We start from the raw sequence: 18,773 nt of genomic DNA, 5'->3' as shown, positions 1-18,773 counted from the left end.
AAATGACCAAAATCCTGTAAATATAAAATTAGGAATGTGTCTGTTACTACATTACATATATATTTACAGCATGTACATAAAACGTTGTTGGAGGCTTTTGGACCCTTTTATAGAGGGCTTTATAGGCAAAATAGGTCAAAACCCATTACCTTTATTGTTAGCCACCTCTTGCTAGCAGTTTTTGTGTTGATTACTCTTTTGAATTCACAAAACAAAGACATGAGTGTTGTTGTCTGACATAGGGATGGTGAATGATAGGCAAAAGCACAGTTCCCCTTTAATGTTATGCCGTTATATGTGATATATACAATGTATTAGGCTAACACGGGGGCTCTTTAGCGTCGCCCAGTGGCTCCCTGGAGCTTTTCCAAAAATGTATAAAAATGGAAAAAGATGGGGGAGAAATATAATTTTTGTTTTAATATGATTTATGTAGGACAAACATGACACAAATCTCCCTAATTGTTAGAAATCCCTCTGTTTATGTTAAACATGCTTCACTTATGAGAGTATTTGGCGAGCGCCGTTTTGTCCTATTTTCGGCGGTTCTTGAACTCACCGCAGTTTGTTTACATGTACAACTTTCTCCGACGTCGGCACAGAAAGATGTGTTTTATGCCAATCCTTCTTTGTCGCATGTTGTACACCAAACGCTTTATGCTGTGTGTGAATGCACAACGGTTAGCTTTGTTGATGTTATTGACTTGTTGGAGTGCTAATCAGCATATTTGGTCAGTGCATGACTGCAAGCTAATCGATGCTAACATGCTATTTATGCTAGCTGTATGTACATACAGTATTGCATCATTATGCCTCACTTGTAGGTATATTTGAGCTCTTTTGATATCCTTTAGGTATGTCCTCTGTGTATTTAATTTAATAATTGCATGTCTCTTGACCATACTTGCCAACCTTGAGACCTCCGAAATCGGAAGATAGGGGGTGTGTTTTGGGGGGAATAGCAGGGGGTGTATATATTTTCAAGTATATATATATATATATTTATATATATATATATATATATATATATATATATATATATATATATATATATATATATATATATATATATATATATATATATATATATATATATATATATATATATTAATAATCCGTTCATGAATGAGTATATCCGTTCGGCCACCGTGTTCAATGGAAAAGTCTGATCTACAAAATTTGCAGGCAGCATACCCCTTCCCCTTCGAGCTGTCCTGGATGAACTGAAATAATTGTTTCCAATCATTTTGGAACTTGCAAGCGTACTTCTTCTTCTTACTTGTCGTCGCCATGTCTCTTCTTCGTTCGTCTGCTTCGTCTCTGTTATGTTTTTGGATATTACTACTTGCCGTAATTTTGAAGCAATACATGATGTAATCCGGATGTTGTGTGTCAGTGTATTAACGTGCCGGCTGGAATAAAGACACGCTGAGAAATAGCTCCGTGCCTGCCTACTTTATGGGTTATAGATAAACCTATGGATAACGGAGACATATATAATAGTCTCCTTTTCAGGTGAGAGAGGACGCTAAAGGCAGTGCCTTTAAGGCAAGCCCCCAATATTGTTGTCCGGGTGGAAATCGGGAGAAATTCGGGAGAATGGTTGCCCTGGGTATTTTCGGGGGGGGCACTGAAATTCGGGAGTCTCCCGGGAAAATCGGGAGGGTTCGCAAGTATGCCCTTGACACATTAATTGTATGTAATAGTGGCTGCATTTCTCATAGTTGTTTTATATACGCTACCCAGCTTGCAGCTTGCTCCCCCCACCCCAGCAGACGATCGCGTGGAACACCGCAGAGGCCACCACAGTGTATATGTTTGTTTTGTTTTGTTTTCTTTTGTTTTACTTTTGTGGCTGTATGTAGAAGTGGCTGGTTGCATCAACTCTGCTCTTTTAATGTATTTAATGTCCTTTGTGTTCTTTGATGTTACACACATGTTTATGTGTGCTATGGCTATGAGGTTTTTTTTCATTGGCCTCCTTACCTTCTCACGTTTTTTGTAAGGGGCGCCGAAAGTTGGCAGACCCGCCGGCGATCATGTTCTGTCTTCCTGTAATGTTTGTCTGCTCTTGAATGGGATTGTGCTGAAAATCTTAATTTCCACTCGGGGATTATTAAAGTATTTCTGATTCTGATTCTGATTATAACACTTATATAAGACTTACATTTTTTTTGCGGCTCCAGACATATTTTTTTCTTGTATTTTTGGTCTTATATGGCTCTTTCAACATTTTGGGTTGCCGACCCCTTGGCTAACACTTTGAACACAGCTCATTAGCATTAAAGCTACAAAAACACCAACAAGCTTGTTCACAGTACAAAACACTTTTAAACCATAGAAATGGTAGATTTTGATGAGCCTACCTGAAAGTACATGTTACACAGCCAGTGATCGAGATCTGAGGACATGAGGGCTTCGATTTTCCGAAACTGATCCACCTGGCTGTGGGGCTCTCCTCGAAGGAGTGGAGTTGTGTACCTGGTTAAAAAAAAAAAAAACACTGTGAGGACCAAACTATATTAATTTAAGCAGATTATCCGTACATCGGATAAACAGCATACCTGCCTTGGACCGGGCCGAGCCTCGATCCACAAACCGGAAACGCCCCCCAGGCCAGAACTGACTTCATGTAGCTGCTCTGCCCGGGTGATGCAATCAGTTGGAACACGAAGACCATGGAGGGCAGAAGCTCACAGGTTGGGGGTAGGATCTGCAGACACAAAACAAGGACAGCATTGCTCTTAATTGCATGCAGATGACGCCTGCAGGTGCATCCAGCAACGTAAGCACACATTTATTAATGCAGCACTAATGAAGTAAACATGCGCAGACTTGCTCTCAACCCCATAGCCAATGACAGACAGAATGTATTCTAACGACAGAAAAATGAGCCCTCAGGGGGGCGAGTTCATCTACATCCTAGACTTGAATCCTCCTCTAACTTATTTCCATGTTTTTGTGCGAGCCCTCTTAACTGTCATTCCCACCCGTCCACAGAAGCGGAGATGCCGCGGTGATAAAGCATCCAAGCACAAAGCGGAGGGAACGCGACGAGCTGACAGTTTTGTTACTGAACGCAGGGAGGCAACCATCAATCAGACTGATGGGATTATCAAGGCCATCTTGCGTGGGCCAAACAGCATTAGCGCTTATCGCACTCCACGCCAAACATGCGTTCTTATTTACTCGGAAAACTGCGTAAAGAATGAAGTGACAGTGAGGTGCGGGCCACTTCATCCATCACCAGGTGGAAATATTCAATCGCTTTATTTGTTGGAATGGAAAGCACATATATTTGCTTTGCTTTTAACATGAAGAGGCATTGATGTAGGACTATCTTATAACCTCAATGGGAACTGCACTTTTTGGGGGGACTTTAGCCTATCATTCACAATCCCTGTGTTGATTTTTTCCATGCATTCTAAATCGTAAAATACAGCAGGTATGAGGTGGCTAACAGTGACACTAATGGGAGCACAATATTCCGCCCTTGAAGCCCTCTAAAATAAAACAATCAAAAACCGCTAACAATACTCTGTCTAGCAATATTGTTATTGTAAGCATTTATGCAGACAAACTTATTTTTAGTAGCACTGTAATCACAGAGAGCTAACTAGCTTATCCTGGTATATTGACATATTGAGGTCGGTGAGTTGATGGATCGCCTCTGAGCTGGTGAAAGTTCATTCTAGATAATGAATAATGCCTCTCACCTGGATAGTAGAATGTTGTGGCCATAAACGAGAAGTTGGTAAATGTTCAACTTAAACCCAGAGATGAAAGACACAAAAAGACGCTCATTTGCAGCACTTTACTCCTTTGTGAGTATTATGATACATTTGTCATCCAAATGGGATGGTTGTGACATCCAATCAATCGGCATCCCAGTGAAAGAAGATATTGTACAATAAGTGATTGTTTTATTACGTTCAAAGTTTGTGTTTCTTGTTTAGCACTTAGCAATACTGCTGCATGATGCTTAGTTAGTGTTTGTTGTTGAAGGGAAAAGCGAACGTTGCGATGCGACTGTGAAATTATTATGGCCCTGTATGTTGAAAATGAGCAAAATACCTTAATACATGTTATTATGAATGTGTCTCTTAGTACGGTACCGGTACATATACTGAACAAAAATGTGCTACCATTTTTTATGAGTTGAACTCAAAGATGTAAAACTTTAACTATATACACAAAAGGTCTTAGACGATCATGGAGGTGCACCTGCTGGATGTGGTGGTATTGTGCTCATGTGGTCTGCGGTTGTGAGACCGGTTGGATGTACTGCCGAATTCTCTGAAACGCCTTTGGAGACGGTTTATGGTAGAGAAATGGACATTCAATTCACGGGCGACAGCTCTGATGGACATTCCTGCAGTCAGCATACCAACTACCTGCGCCCTCAAAACTTGTGATGTGTGATAAAACTGCACTTTTTAGTATGGCCTTTTATGGTGGCACACCTGTGCAATAATCATGCCGTTTAATCAGCATCTTGATATGCCACACCTATGAGGTGGGATGGATTATCTTGGCAAAGGAGAAGTGCTCACTAACACCGATTTAGACGGATTTGTGAACAATATTTGAGAGGAATATGTCTTTTGTGTATAAAGTATAAAGTATTTGAGGGAGCAAAAACAAAAGTGTTGGGTTTTTATTTTTATTCAGTGTATACCCACGACCCTGAAGGGAATAAGCGGTAGAAAATGGATGGATGGATGGATACTTACAACATATATATTAAATGTTGGGAGGTTTTTGGATATTATTTGAGCGCTTCATAGGTGGAATAGAGTGACTCATATTTGCTCTATTGTTGACTTTTGCAAACGTTTATCTATGAGTAAGAATCCATCCATCCATTTTCTACTGCTTGTCCCTTTTGGGGTCGCGGGGAGTCGCTGGAGCCTATCCCAGCTACAATCGGGCGGAAGGCGAGGTACACCCTGGACAAGTCGCCACCTCATCACAGGGCCAACACAGATAGACGGACAACATTCACACTCACATTCACACACTAGGGCCAATCAACCTATCCCCAGGTGCATGTCTTTGGAGGTGGGAGGAAACCGGAGTACCCGGAGGGAACCCACGCAGTCACGGGGAGAACATGCAAACTCCACACAGAAAGATTGAGTAAGAATGCATAAAAAAACAAAAAAAAACAATGTGTGTTCTTGTCTTACATAAGGATTTTGAATGATAGTCAACATTTTAAAAATTGTGAAGTTCCCCTTTAAAATCACAAAAGTTAGTGTATATTACAATGTATGACATATTGCATACATAATATTTGTATATAAGTCAATGTTTACATCAAGGGTGTCTGTTTGCGGATCAAGCCCGCAAACAGGTTTTATCCACCCCGCAAGACGAGTTTGATAAGTATAAAAATTAGCTAAAATGTTTGAATAAAATAAATTGCTGTTCCAAATGTGTCCACTGGGTGTGGCAATAGCAATTATTTGTATCCCCTGCCTAGCACGCATTACTTCAGAGGGGGCGGAGTTCTTGTTTGGTTGCCTATGAGTGATAGTATACAACATGTGGGTTGTTACGTTCATGCCTTGACTGTCAAAGATGATGTTGGTAATCTAACATGTGACATTTATACCCAAATAAATGCTTTTGATCATTTCGTATTGTACTTACTGTATGACCTAGGACACATTTTCTGGGCGCACATATATATGCTGAAATAATATGTATCCTCTTCCAACTTCGTGTGTGATTAATGAACTGAGTACACATTCACACGTTTGATTGATAGATTGAAACTTTTATTAGTAGATTGCACAGTGAAGTACATATTCCGTTTTGTTGTAAATAATGCTACATATATATAGAATATACCACATGTTAGTACACCAGTTGAGGAAAATAGGGAAATTACATCCTGTAATTAAATGTTGATATTATTTCTCATTTCATCTTCTGATAGATTTAAAAATAAACACCAATGGCATCATTTCAAAACTGCCAGACTCAATTCCACCTATTTTACTGATGAACATTATCACATAATTTTTTTGAGAAATCATAAATAACGACAAATGAAGATAAAATACTATTAACCACAGCAACAAAAAAAACACTTTTCCAGAATGTGCTTGGTGTATTTTTAAACAAAAACAATAATCTGGAGTTGTTTCTATGTGTAAGTTTTAATTCCATGATTTTACCAGTCCGGCCCACTTTGGAATAGATTTTGGAATAGATGGACTGTCTGTGTTGGCCCTGCGATGAGGTGGCGACTTGTCCAGGGTGTACACCGCCTCCGCCCGAATGCAGCTGAGATAGGCTCCAGCATCCCCCGCCACCCCAAAAGGGACAAGCGGTAGGAAATGGATGGATGGATGGGAAAACAATACCACTGTTTTAGCGGTAAAATTCAAGCAACAGAGCTGCCAGTTTTTGTTTTGTTTTTTTTTTACCGTAAAATCATGTTGTTTTCATGTTTTTTTTTTGTTTTTTTTTTTATGTTTTAGTGTCTTACTGTATATGGGAAAAAACAGTACCAAAGTTGATTTTACGGTAAAAAACTCAGTCGGCGGAATTTAACCGTAAAATCTATTGTCAATTTTAAAGTCTACAATTTGATTGATTATTTGTTTTGATATCATAAGTCAAGCAGATATTTAAGAACAGTATTTATTTTTATTTTAAGCAAAAATATTTTTGGAATACATAATATAATATTTTGATTTGGATAATATTGAATTTTTAGATATATGCAAATGCATGCAGTATATTATTTTTAACATCAAAAGGGAAATAAATATATTTAGTAAGAAAAGATTAAGCATTTACTTAACGCATATTATTTCCAGGCTTTTGCGGGCCACTTAAAATAATGTGGCGGGACACATTTGGCCCCCGGTCCTTGAGTTTGACACCTGTGATGTAGACTGACTATATTTATTTTGCTATGGAGATATTCTTACAATCATTTAGTAGGATTCTGCATGAAAAGTGATGCACTGTAATTAACGCCAAAAAAAGCTAATTTAAGTTTTACTTGATTGTTTTACCAGATAAGTGCTAGTAGTTTTAATTGCCTTTGATATTTCTAAAACAAGTTTTTGTTGAGCTTGTTGCGGATCTTCTTCTGGTTACCTGGCTATAATAAAAGGTGGTGTCCCATGTCAAAAAAGAAACTACAAGTTGTTCCCTTGGAAGTAATCCCCGTGGAGTCTCTAACTCTCTTTCCCAGCCTTGTTTTGCCTCGCATTCATGAACTCCAGGAAGGATTTGTTCCAAGACTCTTAGCCTTGACATCACTGCAATTTTGATGACGTGTCCCATAAATGACCCCCTTGAGCTTGGGAAAGAGGAAAAAAATGACTTGTCTACATTGCAGCAAGGGTGGTACATATTTATGTGCTGCATGTTCAGACTGGAGAGCATGATAACATGAATGTGGAGGGAAATGAGTGTCTCCGTGGTGATAGCCGGTATGGTACACTCAAAATCCATTTAAATAGGCGACCTGCACCACTTTTTGTACTTTTTTTCATGCATGGCTTCGCAGCTTTGTCGAATACCCGCAACTTCCCTCACATTTTAGCCAATCTGCGTTATTGTCGGCAATCAAATTTGTTTCATAGCGCTGCTCGCGCGTGTGTTAACCTTCGAATCAAAATGCATGTTTCTGGGGTTTTTTTGTGTGTAGACGAAGGAGAAAAACCGTGTAACAATATTTCAACTCTTTATTGCTCAAACAGCATAATACTCGCCCATACCTACTTCCTATTTCTCGTTTTTAGCGCGAAGCCTTCTGGGTAATTTAGTAAAGTCATTTTCAAACAGTGGTACGTGTACTACTGGTGGTATGCCAAATAATCACAAATTAAATATTTAAACACACTTTTACTGTTCAAACTGTGTGTAATGTTACAGTGGCCAAAATATTAAATACATGTGTTAAATAAAACCGCTGCCTTGTTATTAATAAATGCTTCAGTTCAGTTCAGTTTATTTCGAACATTCAAATGATACATTGTAATGTATCACATATTTCCAGTTGTTTCATTACAGCACGTCCGAAAAGGAGTAGGAAGAAGCAGAGCTGGGGTACGCCACAATATATTTTCAGCTCTGTAGACGTTTGTTCTCCTATCTTCACATATTGCTTCCTGTTGTTTAAGTAGCTTCTTACCCAGTGCAAGACCAACCCTCTGATTTCATACCGTTCTAATTTGTTTAAGATATTATGATTGATATTGATATTACGATTTACATTTTCTCACAATATTCATTATTTCCTCTTTTGTCACACCTTCTAGGAATATTGAGTTGGGATTTCTGTCTATGGTGTCATTCAAGTCCTCAACTGACTTGAGATCTGGAATCTTTTCCTCCAGATTTGGTCCAATTTTCACAAAGTACTTATTGAAGCTTTCAACTACTTTGTTCATATTGTCATTTTATACATTTCCATCTGAGAAGTATTTAGGATAACCCTTCATAGCACCATTTTTAATAATGCTATTTAGGATACCCCATGTTTCTCTCATATTGTTTTAGTTCCTGTCCAATAAATGACTGTAATATTATTTCCTGCATGTTCGTAGAATGCCAGTTAGCTTGTTCTTATATGTTTTGTACTCGTTTTCTGCCTCTCTAGATCTTTGTGTTATAAATGTTCTATATAATGTATTTTTCTTGTTGCAAATATTTTTCAGTCCTTTTGTCATCCATGGTTGATTGTTTTTATTTTGCGTCTTACTAAATTGTTTCAATGGACAGTGTTTGTCATAAAGCATCTCGAAGGTATTAAAAGAATACAATATGCATCATCTACATAATTTTCACTGTAGACATTGCCCCAAATTTGATCTCTCAGATCATTCTTGAAAGCTGTCATACTTTGTTCTGTACATATTCTTAAAGCTGTATTTTTGTCATCAATGTTAATTTTCTTGCAGTTTATGTCATAGATTATGAATACTCGTGGATGATTACTGATGTTGGATATTAGCAGACCACTTGTGGTAATATTATCAAAATCATTGGTAAAAACATTATCAATAAGTGTGGCCCTGTTTCCTGAGATTCTGCTTGGCATTGTGATTTTAGGATATACACGCAGGCTGTACATTATGTCAATAAAGTCATTTATGGGCTTTTGTTTGTTAGGGTTCAAGAGGTCAATGTTGAAGTCTCCACATAATAAAGTTATTTTTTGACTGATTTCAGTAAAAGTTGCCTTAATCCAGTTCTCAAACGTGTCAATGTTTGACTTAGGTGATCAATATATACAACTGATCAGTACGTTTTAGCTTTTTTTCATGGCATATTTTAATGGTTTTACCTTATAGGATCCTATCAAAAGCTAATGACATATTTTTTACCACTTCGTAGTTTAAGTTCTTCGTCACTCACAGAGCAACTCCCCCTCCGTTTTTGTTGGTTCTGTTGATATAATTTAGTTCATATCCTTCCAGGTCAAAATCCATTCCTTTCTTTAGCATCCATCCATGTTTCTGAGATAGTGATAACTTTGAAGGGTTCATTGAATTGTTCCAGAAAATGCTTCACATTGTTGTAGTTAGCATACAAACTTCTGCTGTTTAAATGAATAATTGAGAAGTTTGTTGTCAATTTTAATGTTTGTTATACTGTTCGTCTGTATTATAAAAATAATTATTACTGGTATTAAAGAAAAACATTGTATCTGGATCAATATCCTTACCTAATTCCGGACTATTGTGATCTATATTCCTGTTCAGCAATCTTTTGTGTTGCTCTATGAATGTCCGTAAGTGTAGATGAATGTAGTAAATATCTTCTTGTTCTGCGTTCCTTTGGAGCGTTGTAATTTTGTAGTTGAATGTCGATGTTTTCTTTCCATTAGACTCCATTATCATTGTTGTTGTTATGGTTGCTCTGGGAGTTCAAATAATCTTCCAGATCCTTGATGTCTTTGACGACTAGGACTCTTGCTTGTGGACCTCCATTCAGCTATATGTAGATTGTGCAGTTGACGCTCCAAGTTCCGTGAATTTTCCGCCGTTTCCTCAAGTCGCGTGCTTTCTTGGCGATTTCACCATTGCGTTTAGTCAGGTGCTCGTTCATGTACACATTTGTGCCCTTCAGCTTTTTTCCCTGTGTCAGCAATGCCATTTTGGATTTCCTGTTTGCAAGCTTAACGATGACTGGCGTGGTGTTGTTGCCTCTGCTATTCAGTGAAATGCACGCATCAATGGTGTTAATATCGGACATCAATTCCCTTTGATTGCAGAAAGTTGACCACTTGTTGCTCAGTTGAAACAGCATCCATGTCATCTGGTTCTCCTCTGTTGTCAACTGCTCTTGCACAGGATCGAGGATTGATCCGTAGCCCTGCAATTAAGATGTCATTCTGTCGTGTGAACTGATCCACTTTGTCTTTGATGTTTTCCCCAACACTGATATTCCCCAGATTGGTGATATCTTGTTGTCTGGCATTGAGCTGTTGCCTCAATGCAGCCATCTCCTCACTGAAGTTTTTCAAATCAGTGTTATTTAGTTGCAACTGTTGGCGCAATACTTCTATCTCCATTGTAATGTTCTCCACAACACTGCTGTTGTCCCAATGGTTGTTGTCTTGCTGCATGGCATGCAACTGTTGGCGCAATGTTGCATTCTCTTCTTTCAGCTTCTCTACCATCCATCCATCCATTTTCTACCGCTTATCCTTTTCGGGGTCGCGGGGGGTGCTGGAGCCTAGCTCAGCTACAATCGGGTGGAAGGCCAGTATACACCCTAGACAACCTCCCGTTTTAAGGCAAGGCAAGGCAAGGCAACTTTATTTGTATAGCGCTTTTCATACACAAGGCAGACTCAAAGTGCTTCACAGACAACAAAGTGAAATGAAAGAAAATAAAAGCAAAATTAAAATGCAGACAATAAAAATAAAAACAGTGCAGACGTTAAAAGTTAAAAGATTAAAAGATTTAGCTGAAAGCTAAGGTGAACATAAAAGTCTTCAGTCTAGTTTTAAAAGTAGTGAGAGTTGGGGAGAGTCTGACATCTTCAGGAAGTTTATTCCAGCTATGTGTTGCATAGTGACTGAATGATGATCTCCCTTGATTTGAGTTTACTCTTGGAACCGCTAACAGATTGGTCTCAGAAGATCTTAGTGATCTAGAGGGCGTATATAGTGGGAGCATATCAGTGATATACTTGGGCCCTAGACCATGTAGTGATTTATATGTGAGCAGGAGGATTTTGAAATCTATTCTCTGATGTACAGGGAGCCAATGTAAGGATTTAAGAATTGGTGTAATGTGCTCACATTTTTTGGTCTTTGTTAGAACTCTAGCAGCAGCGTTCTGAACAAGCTGTAGCTGCCTGACAGTTTTTTTGGGAAGACCTGCAAGGAGACCATTACAATAGTCTAGCCTACTGGTAATAAAGGCATGTACAAGTTTTTCTAAGTCTTGAGCTGACATGAGCCCTCTAAGTCTTTTTACATTTTTGAGGTGATAGTAGGCCGATTTTGTTACTGATTTGATGTGACTGTCGAAATGTAAATCAGAATCTAAAATAACCCCAAGATTTCTGGCTTTATTTGAGGTTTTCAGGGACAGTGATTGAAGGTGTTGGATGACTTTAAACCTTTCTTTTTTAGCACCAAAAACAATTATCTCAGTTTTATCTTCATTTAGTTGTAGGAAATTTTGGCACATCCAGTGTTTGACTTGCGATAGTCATTTGGTGATAGCGCTACATAGATTTGGGTGTCATCGGCATAGCAATGATGGTCAATGTTATTATTTTGCATGATTTGTCCTAGTGGGAGCATATAGATGTTAAATAAAGTCGGCCCCAAGATTGAACCTTGGGGGACTCCACACGTTACGTTGGTTGGTTCTGATACAAAGTCACCAATGGAAACAAAATAGTTCCTATCTTGTAGATATGACTTGAACCAGCTTAAAACTGTGCCTGAGATCCCCACCCAGTTTTCCAACCTGTCCAAAAGTATTGAGTGGTCGACAGTGTCAAATGCAGCACTGAGGTCCAAAAGCATTAATACTGAAGTTTTGCCAGAGTCTGTGTTTAGACGGATGTCATTTATAACTTTAAGAAGGGCCGTCTCTGTGCAATGAAGAGGTCGAAATCCTGACTGGAAGTTGTTGTGGCAGCCAGTAGAAGCCAAGAAGTGATTTAGTTGTTGGAGGACAACTTTCTCAATTATTTTACTTATGAATGGTAGATTTGAAATTGGTCTGTAGTTGTTGATAACAGAGGCATCTAGGCTCTGCTTTTTTAGAAGAGGTTTAATGACTGCAGTTTTGAAAGCCTTCGGGAAATTGCCCGATTTAATAGAATTATTAACTATTTGCAAGATGTCTGTTGATAGGCAGTCAAAAACATTCTTAAAGAAGTTGGTAGGTAAAACATCAAGGCAGCAGGTGGATGACTTTAGAGCTGTCACCGTTTCCACTAGAGTTTTAGAGTCTATGGCATTAAAGCTTGCCATCATTGCTGTGTTACTTTTGCCTAAATGGGGTGGTGATCCAACTTTTTTACTTGAGATGATGGTGCGTCTGATGCCTTCAATTTTATCAGTATAAAAGAATGCAAAGTCATTGCATTTCTGCATTTAATGCTGTGTTGTCTTCACTAAGAATCTTAATTTCTTCTCTGAACTTTCTAAATTCCATCATATCATTGCGACATTATTTTCTGTCTTTATTAATCTGTTCTTGGAGATTTGCGACATATTTTTGTAGACCATTGATCATCTGTTCCTGGATATTGTTGACATTGCTTTGTGTTTCATTTGTGTAGAGTGTAGAATTCCTACTAACTCTTTTAAGTCCGGTTCCACCTCTGGTAACGCTGTATTGCCCCGTTGACGACTTATTGTCGCGCCCATGGTTGCTCGACAGCGAAGTGAAGTTGTTGGTGTTGTTAACATCAATGGTGTTAAAAAAAAAAAAATCATGTACCTTGCACCTGCCAGAGCTGTGTCAGCCTTTCTTGTAGATCACTTGGGTGGTCAGAAGCGTTTAAAATATGTCCGACTCGGTCGGTTTTGTTGTTTAGTTTTGGGTTGCTAGGCAATGGCTTTGAACAAGAGTTTAGCTATTTAGCCCTCGGCTTTTGGACACCTTCGGTTCGCTTACTTTGGCGAATCTGTGCCTCCTGCTGGGCAGAGTTGAAGTCGAATGTTAGCAAGCTGTCCTGTAGCTGTGATCACAACCAGTAGTCAGGAAATTACAATTTTTAATCAAAACTGTAGTCTCGGGAGCGGAGCTCTTGTAGTTTACGTCTTCCCTCAGAAACAGGAATTTGCACTTACTTAGGCCTTCAAGGCTACTGTATTTCAATTTTGGTCATTATGGTGGTAGAGCCATTTTTTTTTCTGAGCTGGAGCTTTGTGAGAAACGTTTAAGAACCACTTATGTTGTATACAAACATTTACTTTCTAGTCTCTCTAGAAGGTAATGGGTAATGGGTCCCATTTGTATAGTCTTTGGTATGACTCGGCCGGGGTTTGAACTCAGTGGCCTAGTGGTTAGAGTGTCCGCCCTGAGATCGGTAGGTACTTTTTTACTTTAGTCTACATGTATTAATGTATTTATTTAATCATTCAGGGTAAGATCATTAACAACATATTTTCATTTACAATGCTGACCTAGTGACAGAGGTGTTGAAGTGTGATGTTAATCTCTCATCATCTCTCATTTGCCAACAACAATGAGCGCTATAGATCACTCTCAACGGTTTAGAAATGCTCTTAACGTGCGGGGGCAAATGTGTTGGGACATAAATAAATGTTTAAAATGCATAAACACCTTTCAAGCATAAAACATACACCCAGAATGTCAGCAACATGGAAGTCTTGGGCTGTGTTTTTTCATCTGTCACAAAAGTTGATTATGACTTATTAGCTATAATGAATTAAAACAGTACAGTAATTTGACAACGAGCTCAGGGTATGTATTTGTACTGCCATCCAGTGTCTACTTTTAAGTTTCGTAATAATCAAGTAAAACATCAACACAGGTTTTGGTAACACTTTAGTATGGGGAACACATATTCACCATTAATTAGTTGCTTATTAACATACACATTAGTAACACATTGGCTCTTAATTAGTCATTATTAAGTACTTATTAATGCCTTGTCCTGCATGGCCTTATTATACAACCAGTAAGCCATTAACTAAGAGTCTTCCCTCAATAACCTCAGAATGATTGCTTATTAGTAACCCTAACCCTAACCCCGACCCCTAACCCTAACCCTTATATGTTCCCCGAGTGTCCAAATAACTCTAATAAGCAACTAATTAATGGTGAATATGTTCCCCATACTAAAGTATTACCTACATTTTGATTACAGTATTTAACTGTGGAAAAATACTATTAAATGTAGTGAAATTTTCGTAATTTTTTATAGTGTACAAAACGTATCGGCCTATAAGAATGCATCCACCCCCCTCTAATAAAAATGCAACTAATTATTGGTGAATATGTTCCCCATACTAAAGTGTTACCCAGGTTTTTTTTGTCCATTTTTTGTTGAAACATTGTGTTCTTTAGATTAATGTTACAAGAAACACTGAACAAATTAAAACAAATTCATAAAATCACTGATTAAGTGTTATCGAAAGAAAAACCTCTCAAAACATTGCAACTTTTGCCTCAAATCCAGGCATTTTAAGCTTTAACAATAAAATAAAAAACCCTGTAAAATCCTGGAGGGACTGTTTGATTATCATGGAGTAGTCTGCTTCAATACTTCTTCACTGACCATACAAACATATTATAGGAGGGAGGGGGATCCCACAAATTCTCAAATCCCCTTAACCCTAAAACTCTTTTGCGCCGCTTTTTTATTTAGTGTTTAGGAGGCCCCACACTTTCGCTCCCACACGCCAGCTGAAGTGACTCTGTCTAAATTCAAAACCCAAAAGCGTAGATGGGGTGCATGAAAAAGAGTCGGAGGCAGGAAAGAAAAATAAGCTCCTGGCTTCCTCCTACTATCACTAATTCCTCATTTCCTCTTAGAGGAGGCTGGGGAGGATTGCACGCTATATAGTGTGGGCCAGACGGGAGAAAGAAAACAACCAAGCCAGCCATGATCGTCAGACAAATCTGATCAACGCTTCCACCGCCATCAATGAGGACGACAACAACAGGTTTGTCAATAGCTTCCAGAGAGACGAGGCGGAGGGAGGGGGGGGGGGGGGAGTGTCATGAGCCATTTACCATGCTGTACTTAAATCTTACTTCTGAATCAGATCCCAGGTCTGCATTCACTTCATGCCAGCGTTTAGCCCGTTCTTTATGTCTGACAATCTGGATGCTGCAGCTCTGTGAATACGCCCACAAGTATGGCGACAGTGTCCACACGAGCTGAATGCTCCAGCTATAGCTAAGGCCTTTAATGTGGATGGTATAATAGTGAGAAGAAACCCTTCAACTTCTGTGTGGAGATCACTGGATAAGCCTCAACAAAGACCCAGCTGTCACTATTGACCATCCCAAAGTGATTTGCTTATCTGGGAGCATCTGAAATCCTCACAGATTTAGAAGAAAAACATCTGCAGTCGCGTGAATGCTTCATAAAAAAAACAATTTAAATTTGGTCTACTCCTCTAAAATAATTATTTTTAAACTGGGCATGCAATGTGTAAATTAACCCTGATTCAGCAGCTTACAGCAGGGAACGAGAACCAACTGTAAAGTGATTGAAAGACAATTCAATGAATTTCTGGACACTGATTTGTGTCACGGCCAGGGCGCATTCCAATGCGTCCTCATCTGTGCCTCATGGCGAGCGCACCGCGGGCCACGCCCACATGCGCTCTCTCATCGTTGCACCCTGCTTGTCTCACCTTGGGACACGCCCACGGCCGCGGCCCACTTCCAGCTCTGCAGCAGCCACCAGCTGCAATCATTCACTGACAATCGGCGCACCTGTCGGTAATGAGGACGCTGCCTTCATAAGCCTGCTGAACCGGCCATCAGGGCCGGAATATAGTCTACTGTACAGTAAGCGATCATCTCCTGCTTTATGTATCTTGCTCTCTCAGTGTTTTCCCTTCCGTGTTTCATTGTCGTGTCATCCTACCGCAGACCTCCGTTCCCGTGTTTTGACGTTGCTGTGTGTCTCGTAGTGATGGGTTGATGAGGCCTCATGAAGCGTTTCGACACATTGCAAAACTGTATTGATACTGTGTCGATACTGTGTCACTAAATACTGACATCTGCTGGACATTAAAAATCCCTACAGGCAACCTATGGACCGACTCAACTGACACTGATTTTATGACCTAGTATATACAATAATATAAACCAAGTCATTGTATTTCATTTAGGATTATTTCATATCTTCATTTAAATAAAAATATATTTTTATCTTTTATAGATACAGTCAAATAATGTGAACATGTATCATGACTAGGATGGTAGAAGGTGGGGATTGAACCCCAGTAACCGATTGCTGGCACGGCTACGCTACCAACTTCGCCACGCCGTCATTCCTGTACCTTCTCTAGTAACAGTAGTGATGGGTCAACACAGATGCATAGGCGCATGCGTCGAGCTCATAGAGCGAAACCCTGTGTCGGTGCGCGTACCGCTTTTAGAAAGTCACGTGACCGATCATGAGCTGCTTTGGTCACGTGACCGATACGCGAACTGTATCGCACTGACGCCTCTGTGCCCTGTGAGCAACATTCCCTCTAAGGTGCGCGCCTGCGCAATTGCGCAGTGCTCAAGCGTCCTCCGCGCACACCGTGCGCCGCACAGCCAATATATGCCGCGCACCAAAACAAACCCATCTGAATTCTAAACAAAATAAACACATTTATTCTGTGTAATTTTGAAATGCAACTTTGAGTGACAGTGACAACAAGCGGCCCTAATGGTGTTCGTCAACAACACGCATTGCGCCGCTTCCTAATAAACACAGTTTGGCGCGCAGGCGTCAGTGCGTTACAGTTCATGAGCGGTCACATGACCAGAACAGCTCATGAGCGGTCACGTGACCAAAACAGCTCGTGTTCGGTCACGTGACTTTCTAAAAGCGATACGCGCACAGACACAGGGTATCGCTCTATGAGCTCGACGCATGCGCCGATGCATCGGTGTTGCCGGACCCATCACTAGTGTCTCGTCATTCCTCGTCGTTCCCCTGCTTCTCGGACTGCCCCCTTGGATCTCGACCTCCCGCTTGGACACGGATTCCCCTCTTCCCCTGGACTTCCTCATCTCTCGTTCAACACTTGGTAACACACACTTCAGCTAACTACACACATAGCCTAACACCACATACACTTTTGGATCTAGTTCACACTCCACTCTATTGTTTATTTGTATAGTTTGATTATTATATATATATATATATAGTTAATATATATAATAAATCATTGTTCACACTGCCATCTAGTGTCACCTCCCCTAGTAAACCATAACAATTTCAAGGTGATGTGCAACACTCCAGAAATTACACTTAGATGTACAAAACCCAAAACCAGTGAAGTTGGCACGTTGTGTAAATCGTGAATAAAAACAGAATAGAATGATTTGCAAATCCTTTTCAACTTATATTCAATTGACTAGACTGCAAAGAAAAGACACTGAACATTTGAACTGGAAAACTTTGTTATTTTTTGAAAATATTAGCTCATTTTGAATTTGATGCCTACATGTTTCAAAAAAGTTGGCACAAGTGGCAAAAAAGACTGAGAAAGTTGAGGAATGCTTATTTGGAACATCCCACAGGTGAACAGGCTAATTGGGAGCATGTGGGTGCCATAATTAGGTATAAAAAGCAGCTCCCATGCAATGCTCAGTCATTCACAAACAAGGATGGGGCGAGGGTCAACACTTTGTGAACAAATGTGTGAGCAAATTGTTTAAGAACAACATTTCTCAACGAGCTATTGCAAGGAATTTAGGGATTTCACCTTCTACGGTCTGTAATATCATCAAAAGGTTCAGATAATCTGGAGAAATCACAGCACGTAAGCAGCAAGGCTGAAAACCAACATTGAATGCTCGTGACCTCCCATCCCTCAGGCGGTACTGCATCAAAAACCGACATCAGTGTGTAAAGGATATCACCACATGAGCCAAACCGACATCAGTGTGTAAAGGATATCACCACATGGGCTCAGGAACATTTCAGAAAACCACTGTCAGTAACTACAGTTTGTCGCTACATCTGTAAGTACAAGTTAAAACTCTACTATGCAAAGCGAAAGCCATACATCAACAACACCCAGAAACGCTGCTGGCTTTGCTGGGCCCGAGCTCATCTAAGATGGTATGATGCAAAGTATAAAAGTGTTCTGTGGTCTGACGAGTCCACATTTCAAATTGATTTTGGAAACTATGGACGTTGTGTCCTCTGGACCAAAGAGAAAAAGAACCATCCGGATTGTTATAGGCGCAAAGTTCAAAAGCCAGCATCTGTGATGGTATGGGGTTGCATTAGTGCCCAAGGCATGGGTAACTTACACATCTGTGAAGGCACCATTAATGCTGAAAGGTGTGACGTGCAAACACAATACATCATGGGTCTGACTGCATCAGAATAGCATCTTTACATTTGGTGACATGCAAGACTCTGTCGTAAAAAAAAGTTCTAAATATGTCGCGAGTGTGCGGCATCAATAATTGGTAGTCAAGATTGCTTAAGGAAAAAAAAAAGATCGGTGAGATTTGTCTAATTTCCAGCGTAGAAGCAAAGCCAAGGAAGTTGGGTTAGTGAGCTAGTAAAGAGACAATAGATAGCCTGGATAGCAGCCGTGATGCGTACAATCA

General features: G+C 39.7%; 1 protein-coding gene across 1 annotated transcript in view; it reads right to left on the bottom strand.

Moving 5' to 3' along the window:
* ofcc1 (orofacial cleft 1 candidate 1) overlaps positions 1–18,773 on the bottom strand; it is a 261,434-nt gene that overhangs the window by 192,232 nt on the left and 50,429 nt on the right. Inside the window, exons 13-14 of the mRNA XM_062021233.1 lie at positions 2,565–2,713; positions 2,367–2,481 (exon numbers count right to left, since the gene is read on the bottom strand). Of these exons, the coding sequence (XP_061877217.1) occupies positions 2,367–2,481; positions 2,565–2,713 (264 nt within the window). The remainder of the gene's footprint in view (positions 1–2,366; positions 2,482–2,564; positions 2,714–18,773) is intronic.

This window comes from Entelurus aequoreus, linkage group LG15 (genome assembly GCF_033978785.1).
Source record: "Entelurus aequoreus isolate RoL-2023_Sb linkage group LG15, RoL_Eaeq_v1.1, whole genome shotgun sequence".
NCBI lineage: Eukaryota > Metazoa > Chordata > Actinopteri > Syngnathiformes > Syngnathidae > Entelurus > Entelurus aequoreus.
Note: the sequence above shows the minus strand (reverse complement) of the source record. Positions and strands in the feature narration are given on the sequence as shown.